This window comes from Ovis canadensis, chromosome 21, assembly GCF_042477335.2.
Source record: "Ovis canadensis isolate MfBH-ARS-UI-01 breed Bighorn chromosome 21, ARS-UI_OviCan_v2, whole genome shotgun sequence".
Classification (NCBI taxonomy): Eukaryota; Metazoa; Chordata; class Mammalia; order Artiodactyla; family Bovidae; genus Ovis; species Ovis canadensis.
In genome coordinates this window covers 28,595,306-28,610,139 of record NC_091265.1, presented here as the reverse complement: position 1 = coordinate 28,610,139, position 14,834 = coordinate 28,595,306, and the positions used below count along the sequence as shown (strand labels likewise).

Genomic DNA, 14,834 nt, shown 5'->3' with positions numbered 1-14,834 from the left:
AAGAATCATCCTTCCTCATCAGAAAGATTATTATGCCTGATATACCAACAACTGGAACAAGTCAGCCTGCCTGTTGTACAACTATAAAATTGGAGTTAAGGAAAAAAAAAACAAGATATGGAACAACCTTTTTCAGACATTGGAAAAGCAACACAAGACTTTGATTCCTGAGAGAAGAATGTTGTTGTTCAGTCGCCAAGTTGTGTCTGACTCTTCGCAACCCCATGAACTGCAGCACGCGAGGCCTCCCTGTCTCTCACCATCTCCCCGAGTTTGCCCAAGTTCATGTCCTTTGAATCAGTGATGCCATCCAACCATCTGATCCTCTGTCATCCTCTTTTCCTTCTGCCTTCAATCTTTCCCAGCATCAGGGTCTTTCCCAATGAGTCAGCTGTTTGCATCAGGTAGCCAAAGGACTGGAGTTTCAGCTTCAACATCAGTCTTTCCAAAGAGTATTCAGGGTTCATTTCCTTTAAGATTGACTGGTTTGATCTCCTTGCTTTACAAGGGACTCTCAAGAGTCTTCTCCAGAACACAGTTCAAAAGCATCAATTGCCTGGCTTTTTTAAAGTCTAGCTCTCACGTCTGTACATGACTACTGGAAACATCATAGCTGTGACTTACTTACTCAGGAAGTAAGTTTCATGATCATCTAGTTATCTGCCTAGGGAGAATTTCCTCACTGCAATGTAGGAAGATGGAATTCAAACGGAGTCCTGGTAAGCTGAGAAGATTAAAGAAGAGTCTCCTTTTTAAAGGTGAAGGCTAATTCTTCCCCCTTTGAACTTGGTCTCAACTTAATGACTTGGTTCTAACACAAATAGAACGTGGCAGAAATGATATATGACTTCCAAAGTCTGGTCGTAAAAAGCATTGCAGGTGGACTTCCCTGGTGGTCCACTGGGTAAGACTTCACCTTCCAAAGCAGGAGGTGTGGGTTTGATCTCTGCTTAGGGAGCTAAGAGCCCACATATTGCATGTATGCTAAGTCGCTTCAGCTGTGTCTGACTCTTTGTGACCCTTTGGACTGCAGCCCACATGACTTGTGGCCAAAAAACCAAAATATAATACAGAAGCAATACTGTAATAAATTCAATAAAGACTTAAAAAAAAAAAAAGCACTGCAGTTTCCACCTTGCTCTCTTAGATGGCCAACCTTGAGGGAAGCTAGCTGTCATGTCATGAAGCCACTCAAGCAGGCCTTTGGAAAAACCCAAGAGAGGACAAACTAAAGCATCTTGCTAACACCTAGCACCAATTTGTCACTCATATGGATCCTCCACATAAGTAGAGAGGGTCCTCCAGCCTCAGTCAAGCCTTCAGGTGACTGAAGCACTAAATGACGTCTTAACCTCATGAGATCCCCTGAAACAGAACCATCTAGTTGAGTCACTCAAAATTCCTTACCCACAGGAACTGGAAAATAATAAATGTTCACTGTTGTTTTAAGCCACTAAAGTTTGAGGTAAATTCTTACGTAGCAATAGATAACTAACACAGCCACATATCCATATCGGACTATCCTATTTAACCTTCATATTTTGGTCTCACCACTCTGACTACTCCCATCACCTGGTATATTTTGGAACCACAGAGGCCCATCTGTCCTCTCTCCTATGCATGTCACTTACTCCTTTAACCTTTCCTCTTATCCAAGATGTATCTTCTCTGACTTCTTAACTTCTCTCTCATGGTCTGTCACTGTTCTTTACTTTCAGTTTTCACGGCACGACATATAGCTGAGTACGGTTTTTTCCCAATCTTACACATTTGCAATATTCCCCCATGCTACTGACAAATTCTGCAAGCACATGAAGGGAAGGAAGCATAGCATAGAGAGCCCTCACCTCCTTTTTCCTAGCAGAGTATGGACCACAGGGAACTAGGAAAGAAGGTTGTGTTTTCATCTGCAACAAACTACTTTCCAATGGTTTCAAAACCTGTCAACTTTCCTAATCAGATAATTATGCAAAATAAACTAAAGAATAGAGTTTCCCATGCAACAATTACTCTGGTTTTCATTTATAACACAAGAACTTTTTATTTATTTATAATATAAGATAATAAAATTTCCGAAAATAAAAAGTTCTTTTAAAACTGGAAGCCTAGAAAATGACTGACCCAAGTTACTCTAACTCAAATTTCTCCAAAAATCACTGTATGGGGATTTCCCTGGTGGTCCATTCACCTTCCAAAGTAGGGTGTACAGGTTCGATCCCTGGTCAGGGAACTAAGATCCCACATGAATTAGGGCCAAAAATATCAAAACATAAAACAGAAGTAGTGTTGTACAAAATTCAATTGAAGACTTTTAAAAAAAGTGACCACATTAAAAAAAAAGAAAGAAATCTTTTTTTTTTAAATGCCTGGTATGTGTATAAAGGTGGTATACATCATGATCCTAGGTAGTGCACAAATATTTTTAATTTAATACTTGTTTTATTTCAATATAACTTAGAAAAAATAGTACATAAAGCCTTTATTTAAAAAGTACTAAGTTCGAAAAGTGAGTTACTTAAAGAAAAATAGTGAATAATACAGATGGCAAATCCATATAGTCAGAAACACAAGGGTAGTACATAAGTGACTCAGCTGAGGAAAGGGTGTCTTGGTTTACTGAAGTGTAGATCTGTGGCCAAGGCCAAAGTTCCTTGAGAGAAAAGAAAGGCCAGGAGAGAATCTAGTCACTAGTTGACCTCTCTGAATCATAGAGATGATCTGAACTTATTTTATTGAAAAACACCTTACTAAACAAGTATTTGTGTACTCCTAACATTTTTTTCCAGTGATAGACCCAATAATTTACATATATAATTTATAAAGAGGATTATATATTGATATTTTTAAACAATGAAAAGTTCCCTCCAATCTCCACATTCTTAGATTAAGATTTACCTGGCAAAGGCTAGCCTCATCACATTGAGTTAAAGACTGATCAACACTATAAAAATGGTAATAATATGATTTTTCAAATAATTTTTAAAATAATATGATTATTTAAAAAGAATACAGTTTTTTAAATTGAGACTTTAAAATTATATATGAAATTATATACAAAAAGGTTTCAAATTGTATATGAAAAGGTTAAATACAAGTTACTAAAATTTCAGTCAGTTCAAGTTAAAGCTATCATTTTTCTTACAGTGGAACATGTGATTAGAAAATGTTCTAAACTTAAAAGACACACTTACTGAGAAGGAGTCAGCACCAAAGGGTAGGGACTCTCCATAGTACCGATGTTCAGCAAACACCAACATGGCTTTCATTTCCTCAGCTATGTCCCACATGAACCCCTAGAAGGAATTTACAAATTCACAGGGTAAAATTAGGATGCGAAAAAAGTCTTAATTTTTTTGCAACTCATATGAAATGGATGTTAAACCATACCAAAAAGAGTTCTCTGAGAATCTGGACAATTCGTATTTGTGCTACAGATAAATGATATAACTGTTTCATTGTTGCACATCCAACTCATACTGTTCAGAATGAAACAATTCAAAATAAGACCACATTGCACAACTACCAATCATTTCAACTCTCCTTATTCTGACACTCTAGCCTCGGAATCAACATTATGTCTAAAATAGCCTTCAAACTGCACTCTATCCCAAAGAATCTAGGAAAGAGCAGGATCAATAAGCTATCTACATACTCACAAATAACTTTTATTTATAACATAAAAGACAACAGTACAAATAAACATATTTGATTCCCCTGGGTTTACTATTAACTGAGTGCTTACAGTTCATTAAATACCATTCTAAGCACTTTATATGTATCAATTCACTTAATTATCATAAAAATCTAAGACATAGGTACTTTGATTATTAATCTTATTTACATGAAGATAAATAGTAGGTAACAACAGCTAGTATTGAGTGCTTCAGTTCAGTTCAGTTCACTTCAGTCGCTCAGTCGTGTCCAACTCTTTGCGACCCCATGAATCGCAGCATGCCAGGCCTCCCTGTCCATCACCAACTCCCAGAGTTCACTCAGACTTATGTCCATCAAGTCAGTGATTCCATCCAGCCATCTCATCCTCTGTCATCCCCTTCTCCTCTTGCCCCCAACCCCTCCCAGCATCAGAGTCTTTTCCAATGAGTCAACTCTTCGCATGAGGTGGCCAAACTACTGAAGTTTCAGCTTTAGCATCATTCCTTCCAAAGAAATCCCAGGGCTGATCTCCTTTAGAATGGACTGGTTGGATCTCTTTGCAGTCCAAGGGACTCTCAAGAGTCTTCTCCAACACCACAGTTCAAAAGCCCTCAATTCTTCGGTGCTCAGCTTTCTTCACAGTCCAACTCTCATATCCATACATGACTACTGGAAAAACCATAGCCTTGACTAGATGGACCTTTGTTGGCAAAATAATGTCTCTGCTTTTGAATATGCTATCTAGGTTGGTCATAGCTTTTCTTCCAAGGAGTAAGCGTCTTTTAATTTCATGACTGCAGTCACCATCTGCAGCGATTTTGGAGCCCCCAAAAATAAAGACTGACACTGTTTCCACTGTTTCCCCATCTATTCCCATAAAGATAAAAGTGATAGGACCGGATGCCACAATCTTAGTTTTCTGAATGTTGAGCTTTAAACCAACTTTTTCACTCTCCTCTTTTACTTTCATCAAGATGCTTTTTAGTTGCTCTTCACTTTCTGCCATAAGGGTGGTGTCATCTGCATATCTGAGGTTATTGATATTTCTTCCGGCAATCTTGATTCCAGCTTGTGTTTCTTCCAGTCCAGTGTTTCTCATGATGTACTCTGCATAGAAGTTAAATAAGCAGGGTGACAATATACAGCCTTGACGTACTCCTTTCCCTATTTGGATCAAGTCTGTTGTTCCATGTCCAGTTCTAACTGTTTTTCCCTGACCTCCATATTGGTTTCTCAAAAGGCAGGTCAGGTGGTCTGGTATTCCCATCTCTTGAAGAATTTTCCACAGTTTATTGTGATCCACACAGTCAAAGGCTTTGGCATAGTCAATAAAGCAGATATAGATGTTTTTCTGGAACTCTCTTGCTTTTTCAATGATCCAGCAGATGTTGGCAATTTGATCTCTGGTTCCTCTGCCTTTTCTAAAACCAGCTTGAACATCTGGAAGTTCACGGTTCTCATATTGCTGAAGCCTGGCTTGGAGAATTTTGAGCATTACTTTACTAGTGTGTGAGATGAGTGCAATTGTGAGGTAATTTGTGCATTCTTTGGCATTGCCTTTCTTTGGGATTGGAATGAAAATTGACCATTTCCAGTCCTATGGCCACTGCTGTTTTCCAAATTTGCTGGCATTTTAAGTGCAGCACTTTCACAGCATTACCTTTCAGGATTTGAAATAGCTCAACTGGAATTCCATCACCTCCACTAGCTTTGTTCATAGTGATGCTTTCTAAGGCCCACTTGACTTCACATTCCAGGATGTCTGGCTCTAAGTGAGTGAACACACCATCGTGATTATCTGGGTGGTGAAGATCTTTTTTGTACAGTTCTTCTATGTATTCTTGCCACCTCTTCTTAATATCTTCTCTTTCTGTTAGGTCCCTACTATTTCTGTCCTTTATTGAGCCCATCTTTGCATGAAATGTTCCCTTGGTATCTCTAATTTTCTTGAAGAGATCTCTAGTCTTTCCCATTCTGTTGTTTTCCTCTATTTCTTTGCATTGATCGCTGAGGAAGGCTTTCTTATCTCTTCTTGCTATGCTTTGGAACTCTGCATTCAGATGCTTATATCTTTCCTTTTCTCCTTTGCTTTTCGCTTTAATGAGTGCTATGACTTATTAAAAACCATTCTAAACACTTTACATATATTAATTCACTTAGTTATCACAACAATCTAAAAGATAAGCACTTTGATTATCTCTACTTTACAGGCAAGGACACAGTTTAAACAACCTATGACAGTCACAGAGCGAGAAAGTGGCAGAGCCAACATTCAAGCACACACCACCTAGCTCCAGAATACAATCATCAAGTGCAAACCTCCTTATTTCGACACATAATGCTGGTCACTCAACAGCTGCAATTTTTTCACTTACCTAAAATTGTGACCTCAGAATCCTTCTTAACAAAGCATTCTAGGTGGCCAACATCAATTAACTAGATTTAGATTTGCTGTTGTTATTTAGTCTTTTCCGACCCCATGGACTGTAGCCCACCAAGCTCCTCTACCCATGGGATTTCCCAGGCAAGAATACAGGAGGGGGTTGCCATTTCCTTCTCCAGGGGATCCTGCAGACTGAGGGATTGAACCCGCATTTCCTGCATTGGCAGGCAGATTCTTCACTACTGAGCCACCAGGGAAGTCCCAGATTTAGATTTAGCACAGATTACAACTGCTTGTCATTCCTAGTGCACATTATTCCTTTTTAATGAGCTCTTATTCCTTTACAAAGACTGAGTGAAAGTGTTAGTCATCCAGTTGGGTCCAACTCTATGATCCCATGGACTATAGCACACCAGGCTCCTCTGTTCATGGAATTCTCCAGGCAAGAATCCTGGAGTAGGTTGCCAATCCCTTCTTCAGGCGATCTACCCAACCAAGGGATCAAACCTGGGTCTTCTGCATTGCAGATAGATTCCCCACCACTGAGCCACCTGTGAAGATCCTAACAAAGACTAAGACAAATTTTTTCTTTGTCTTGACCAATAAATGAACAATTAAAAGAGCTGTATGCATGTGAGGACAGAGAGTTTAACCTATATTTGTGATGGTTTCAATAACACTATTTTCTCTCTTAACACCTTGCTCTTCTCTACCCCTGCCATGTATCTACAGACATCTGTACCCCAGCTCAAGATGCCCTCCTCTGCCTGCCCTCTTGACTTGCTGACCATGCCCTCCTATCAATACCACTCTCGACAGGTATGGATCTCTATTACTTTGTTGCAACATTTGCTTCTCTGTGTCTGACCCTACCAGAGTATGAGTTTCCTAACAGAAAGGATCATCCATCAAAGGAATCAGAAGAGTTGACCTCAGGTTTTGAGAGGAAGCAAATGTATTAATTTGGACGCAAGCTACCCCACATCCAAGGTCAGGAGCGGCAGCCATGAGGAGATAACCCACGTCCCAGGTAAGAGAAACCCAAGTAAGACAGCATGTGCTGAGAGAGGGCATCAGAGGGCAGACAGACTGAAAAACCACAATCACAGACAACTAGCCAATCTGATCACATGGGCCACAGACTTGTCTAACTCAATGAAACTAAGCCATGCAATGTGGGGCCACCCAAGATGGATGGGTCACGGTGGAGAGGTCTGACAGAATGTGGTCCACTGGAGAAGGGAATGGCAAACCACTTCACTATTCTTGCCTTGAGAACCCCATGAACAGTATGAAAGAGCAAAAAGATAGAACACTGAAAGATGAACTCCCCAGGTCGGTAGGTGCCCAATATGCTACTGGAGATCAGTGGAGAAATAACTCCAGAAAGAATGAAGGGGTGGAGCCAAAGCAAAAACAACACCCAGTTGTGGATGTGACTGGTGATGGAAGCAAGGTCCGATGCTATAAAGAGCAATATTGCATAGGAACCTGGAATGTTAGGTCTATGAATCAAGGCAAACTGGAAGTGGTCAAACAGGAGATGGCAAGAGTGAATGATGATATTCTAGGAATCAATGAACTAAAATTGACTGGAATGGGTGAATTTAACTCAGATGACCATTATATCTACTACTGCGGGCAGGAATCCCTTAGAAGAAATGGAGTAGCCATCAGAGTAACAAAAGAGTCTGAAATGCAGTACTTGGATGCAATGTCAAAAATGACAGAATGATCTCTGTTCATTTCCAAGGCAAACCATTCAATATCATGGTAATCCAAGGCTATGCCTCGAACACTAATGCTAAAGAAGCTGAAGTTGAATGGTTCTATGAAGACCTACAAGACCTTTTAGAACTAACACCCAAAAAAGATGTCCTTTTCATTACAGGGGACTGGAATGCAAAGTAGGAAGTAAAGAAACACCTACAGTAACAGGCAAATTTGGCCTTGGAGTGCAAAATAAACCAGGGCAAAGGCTAATAGAGTTTTGCCAAGAGAATATACTGGTCATAGCAAACACCCTCTTCCAACAACATAAGACTCTACACATGGACATCACCAGATGGTCAACACCAAAATCAGATTGATTATATTCTTTGCCACCAAAGATGGAGAAGCTCTATACAGTCAGCAAAAACAAGACCGGGAACTGACTGAGGCTCACATCATGAACTCCTTATTGCCAAAGTCAGACTTAAATTGAAGAAAGTGGGGAAAACCACTAAGCCATTCAGGTATGACCTAAATCAAATTGCTTATGATTAGACAGTGGAAGTGAGAAATAGACTTAAGGGACTAGATCTGATAGACAGAGTGCCTGATGAACTATGGACAGAGGCTCGTGACATGGTACAGGAGACAGGGATCAAGACCATCTCCACGGAAAAGAAATGCAAAAAAGCAAAATGGCTGTTGGAGGAGGCCTTACAAATAGCTGTGAAAAGAAGGGAAGCGAAAAGCAAAGGAGAAAAGGAAAGATATAAGCATCTGAATGCAGAGTTCCAAAGAATAGCAAGGAGAGAAAAGAAAGCCTTCCTCAGCGAGCAATGCAAAGAAATAGAGGAAAACAATAGAATGGGGAAAACTACAGATCTCTTCAGGATTAGAGATACCAAGGGAACATTTCACACAAAGATGGGCTAGATAAAGGACAGAAATGCTATGAACCTAACAGAAGCAGAAGATATTAAGAAGAGGTGGCAAGAATACACAGAACTGTACAAAAATGATCTTCGCCACCCAGATAATCACGATGGTATGATCACTCACCTAGAGCCAGACATCCTGGAATGTGAAGTCAAGTGGGCCTTAGGAAGCATCACTATGAACAAAGCTGCTGCTGCTGCTGCTAAGTCACTTCAGTCGTGTCTGACTCTGTGCGACCCCATAGATGGCAGCCCACCAGGCTCCCACGTCCCTGGGATTATCCAGGCAAGAATACTGGAGTGGGTTGCCATTTCCTTCTCCAGTGCATGAAAGTGAAAAGTGAAAGTGAAGTTGCTCAGTCGTGTCCAACTCTTCACGACTCCATGGACTGCAGCCTACCAGGCTCCTCTGCCCACTGGATTTTCCAGGCAAGAGTACTGGAGTGCGGTGCCACTGCCTTCTCTGATGAACAAAGCTAGTGGAGGTGATGGAATTCCAGTTGAGCTATTTCAAATCCTGGAAGATGATGCTGTGAAAGTGTTGCACTCACTATGTCAGCAAATTTGGAAAACTCAGCAGTGGCCACAGGACTGGAAAAGTCAGTTTTCATTCCAATCCCAAAGAAAGGCAATGCCAAAGAATGCTCAAACTACTGCACAATTGCACTCATCTCACACGCTAGTAAAAGAATGCTTAGAATTCTCCAAGCCAGGCTTCAACAATACGTGAACCATGAACTTCCAGGTATTCAAGCTGGTTTTAGAAAAGGCAGAGGAACCAGAGATCAAATTGCCAACATCTGCTGGATCATCAAAAAAGCAAGAGAGTTTCAGAAAAACATCTATATCTGCTTTATTGACTATGCCAAAGCCTTTGACTTTGTGGATCACAACAAACTGTGGAAAATTCTGAAAGAGATGGGAATACCAGACCACCTGACCTGCCCCTTGAGAAACCTATATGCAGGTCAGGAAGCAACAGTTAGAACTGGACATGGAACAACAGACTGGTTCCAAATAGGGAAAGGAGTACGTCAAGGCTGTATATTGTCACCCTGCTTATTTAACTTCTATGCAGAGTACATCATGAGAAACACTGGGCTGGAAGAAGCACAAGCTGGAATCAAGATCACCAGGAGAAACATCAATAACCTCAGATATGCAGATGACATCACCCTTATGGCAGAAAGTGAAGAGGAACTAAAGAGCCTCTTGATGAAAGTAAAAGAGGAGAGTAAAAAAGTTGGCTTAAGGCTCAATACTCAGAAAACTAAGATCATGGCATCTGGTCCCATCACTTCATGGCAAATAGATGGCAAATTTATTTTGGGGGGCTCCAAAATCACTGCAAATGGTGATTGCACTTCCAGTGGTCATGTGTGGATGTGAGAGTTGGACTGTGAAGAAAGCTGAGTGCTGAAGAATTGATGCTTTTGAACTGTGGTGCTGGAGAAGACTCTTGAGAGTCCCCTGGACTTCAAGGAGATCCAACCATTCCATTCTGAAGGAAATCAGCCCTGGGTGTTCTTTGGAAGGAATGATGCTAAAGCTGAAACTGCAGTACTTTGGCCACCTCATGTGAAGAGTTGACTCATTGGAAAAAACTCTGATGCTGGGAGGGGTTGGGAGCAGGAGGAGAAGAGGACGACAGAGGATGAGATGGCTGCATGGCATCAGTGACTCGATGCACGTGAGTTTGAGTGAACTCCGGGAGTTGGTGATGGACAGGGAGGTGTGCTGCAATTCATGGGGTCGCAAAGAGTCAGACATGACTGAGCGACTGAACTGAACTGAACTGAACTCCTTAGAAGGAAAGTTATGACCAACCTAGACAGCATATTAACAAGCAGAGACATTACTTTGTCAACAAAGGTCTGTCTAGTCAAGGCTATGGTTTTTCCAGTAGTCATGTATGGATATGAGAGCTGGACCATAAAGAAAGCTGAGTGCTGAAGAACTGATGCTTTTGAATTGTGGTGTTGGTTAAGACCCATTGCCTTGGCATAGAAGAGCAATTGCACAAGGAAGTGAAAGAGAGACAAGGCAGCTCAGTTGTTTCACAGAATTACAGAGCAGGAATCTGATGGAAAATAAATTCTGATTTTATCTGTCACTCATCTAAGAGAAATAGATATCTAAGATCAGTTCTTAGGGAATTATTTTATTTTCAACTAACATATTTAGACTAATAACATCCTAAAGAATGTTATTTCCTAAGGAAATAATTATAAATATGGAATACAATAACAGAATATAATTGGGTTCATATCTTTGCTTTTAATGTAGTTCAGTTCAACATTTACTAAGACCTTTTGAATACCAAGCACCATGTCAGACATTGGCAGTGGAGAAAATATGATTCAGTCCCCACCCTAAGGTAGTTCACAGACTAGCTTTCTAGTATAAAGCTGACATTTTCTAGTCTTAGCTCTGGCTGATTAAAAGGAAAATTTCTTGCTTTAATTTGTCTTAAGTTTTGTTAACAGATTCAAGCATTATTATAAAAGAAGATAGAATATATAGTCAAGAGAAGCAAGCTAACAGCTACAATATTTTTTATCCTCACAAATATAAGAAAAATAGTACAACAGGAAAGCTAAAATATACCTTCATCCATTCCTATTTGAAAATTAAACTTCCATTTTTTTAATTTGCACTGGCTTTGTTTAGATTTTATTAATTAATTCATTTAACAAATATTTATTGAGTACCTGCTATATGCCTAACACAGTCCTGGATCTAGGATACAACACTGAACAAGCAAACAAAAATTCCTGCCCCTGTGTTCTCATTCTAGACTGTAATAATAACAATAAACTATATTTATTACATAGTTATGACATCCCTACTCCCATTTCTCCCATATCCTTGTTCAATTGTGAAATAAGCTGGGATATTTTTTCATCTTTTAAAATTCAGTTGTCCAAAAATAGTATCATATTTCATTCTTTTCACATGTAATTCTTTAAGGCTGAACAGGCTTATTGGATGTCTGTATTTATTCTTTTGTAAACTGCCTATTCACCTACTTTTGCTGTTTCTCTATTATTTGTGAGTTTATCTTTTTGTTTTTTTTTAAAGAACTTCAGAATTATTTGGTCATATATACTACAAAAGATTTTTTTCCAGTTGATCATAATAAAAAAAAATTGAGCACAAGAGTTTCACAAATCTGCACATACCGTGTTATTGCAAAACCAAATAATGTCCCCTTCATTACCAGTGTAGAAAAGTATTGATCCACCATCTTCCTTCCAGTAGTTATCAGCTATTAGGTACCGCTGTTTAAAAGTTCTATCGATATTAAATCCAAAGTGATCAACCTATGACAAAAAAGAAACAGATAAGACATATTTCAAAGGAAAGTAATTAAAAACTAAAAAGTACATATATTATTCTTCCATTCAAATCAAGCTACGCTACAAAAATTTAAAAACTTCAAACTTCATTTGGTTTCATTAGTAGTAGTAATATTGATAGCATATTCAAAAGCAGAGAGATTACTTTGCCGACTAAGGTCCGTCTAGTCAAGGCTATGGTTTTTCCAGTAGTCATGTATGGATGTGAATGTTGGACTGTGAAGAAAGCTGAGAGCTGAAGAATTGATGCTTTTGAACTGTGGTGTTGGAGAAGACTATTTAGAGTCCCTTGGACCACAAGGAGATCCAACCAGTCCATTCTAAAAGAGATCAGCCCTGGGTGTTCTTTGGAAGGAATGATGCTAAAGCTGAAACTCCAGTACTTTGGCCACCTCATGCGAAGAGTTGACTCATTGGAAAAGACTCTGATGCTGGGAGGGATTGGGAGCAGGAGGAGAAGGAGACGACAGAGGATGAGACGGCTGGATGGCATCACTGACTCGATGAATGTGAATCTGAGTGAACTCCAGGAGTTGGTGATGGACAGGGAGGCCTGGCGTGCTGTGATTCATGGGGTCACAAAGAGTCGGACACAACTGAGTGACTGAACTGAACTGAACTGAACTGAGTAACATTGATATTATTTTGAAATCATTTTCTTCATATTTTAAGATAAAGCAATATTATTGGTCAAGATTTTCAGTGTAAAATATATAATTATAAAATCAAGTAGCCACTTAAAAATACAATAATGTTAAAATTAAATTGGAAATAGTAATATGAACTTAGTAATTTTTAAAATACAGACATTCCTTACTACTTGAATTTTCATTATTGAAACATTCAATATTGAAATTCAAGGACTAGAAAGACCATTGAAGAGGTCTATAAACATTGTCATCCCAATAACAATTGACATTGCAAGGGCCAGGATCTTGGTATCTCATACTATACAAAGGACTGTCATTGGCTGAAGTTTTAATTAATTGAACATGAAACAAATGAAACATAAAAAGAATAATGATTGTAGCTAATTAAAACATTTGATTTCATATTTTAATTGATTCATGAAAATCCATTATTCCATAAGGATATCAAAAAAGAGAAAGCAAGAAAAATATTTATTCTTCACCATTTATTTATTAAGCCAACTCCTCATTTAGAAGTTGTAAATAAAAAAACAAAGAACTCAACATTTAACTTGCCTTTCCAACAGAACTGTATTTCAGGGTACTAAATAGTCCCAACTGATGAAAAACAGCTCTGTTTTATTAAATGTCAGCAAATGCACAAGCAATGACAGAATTAGAAAAATGGTATTTGACAAACCTAGTCCATATTTAAATTAACCCAGTTGTCCCTAAATCGTGATTTATATCTTATTTGTTCAAACTAGGATTTATTAACATTAATTTTCTTAGAAGTGATATTGTTTTGGCTACATAAGAAAAAGTTTTTCTATTTTACAGCTGTATATAAAGGATTTAGAGAGAAAATATCATGCTGTTTTAATTTACTTGAAAATACTTCAGCTTAGGACTTCTCTGGTGGCTCAGTGGTAAAGAATCTACCTGCCAATGCAGAGGACACAGGTTTGATCCCTGGTTGAGGAAGATCCCACATGCCTCAGAACAAATACTGAGCCCACATGCCACAACTCCTAAAACCTGTGCTCAGCAATGAGAAGCCCACACACCGCAACTAAAGAGCGGCCCCCACTCGCCACCACAACAGAAATGTCCGTGCACCAATGAACACCCAGCACAACCAAATAAATGAATAAAATTATTTAAGAAAAGAATAAAAAAATACTTCAGCATAAAAAAAGTGAAAAGGTAAAATGGGAACGTCCTAGACTGAGCCAGCAGTTAAGACTCGCACTTCCACTACAGGGAGCACAGGTTCAATCCCTGGTTGGGGAACTAAGATCCTGCGTGCTGTAAGATGCAGCCAAAAAGTATTTTTAAAAATTGTTTTTAATTTTTGTTAAAGTAAAGTGAATTTAAAGGAAAAAAATTTAATCTATACTAAAAGAGACAAAAAGACACTGGATACTGAGACTTTGCCAGATACAATACAAATTATGTCAAAATGACACAATTTTGAGCTTAACTCAAACTTCACTAAATGAACTCACCACTTAAAAAATACAATTGTTAAATGCTATAACATGGTAAAGTTCACATACAACTATCTGAATTTAAAGAGTTACAACAGACAGAGCCTACCAAGCCTTTAGGATCACAGGGTCTGAATTCCTCAGGACTCCAGAGGGACACGAGTGAGAATGCAGGGTCTGGTCTGGGGTACACATAGGCTGACCCAGTGTTGCTCCAACCTCCCTGGGGCAGGAGTTAGTTCTGACCTAACCCAGACCGGACACGACTGAGTGACTTCACTTTCACTTTTCACTTTCATGCACTGGAGAAGGAAATGGCAACCCACTCCAGTGTTCTTGCCTGGAGAATCCCAGGGACAGGGAAGCCTGGTGGGCTGCTGTCTATGGGGTCGCACAGAGTCGAACACGACTAAAGCGACGCAGCAGCAGCAGCAGCAGCAGCAACCCAGACCTTGCAAGATTTCTCTAGACCATTCCAAAAGAAATGGAACTCCATCTATACACACACACACACACACACACACACACACACACACGCTTCACATTCATACCACAAGTTCCAAAATGCAAGTTTCTCAACTCTACACCTTATGCACACTTCCCAATGTCCACAATCTTTACCATATATGGTCTTAAAGTATAGGCTATTCTAATATAAAGACTATTTACCA

General features: G+C 39.3%; 1 protein-coding gene across 6 annotated transcripts in view; it reads right to left on the bottom strand.

The window, feature by feature from the left end:
• The window catches only part of PRCP (prolylcarboxypeptidase), an 87,759-nt gene that overhangs the window by 32,934 nt on the left and 39,991 nt on the right, over positions 1-14,834 (bottom strand). For all 6 annotated transcript variants that reach the window (XM_069564897.1, XM_069564895.1, XM_069564898.1 and 3 more), the window contains 2 exons: positions 11,868-12,008; positions 3,192-3,293 (listed from right to left, as the gene is read on the bottom strand). In XM_069564897.1, coding sequence (XP_069420998.1) covers positions 3,192-3,293; positions 11,868-12,008 — 243 coding nt within the window. The remainder of the gene's footprint in view (positions 1-3,191; positions 3,294-11,867; positions 12,009-14,834) is intronic.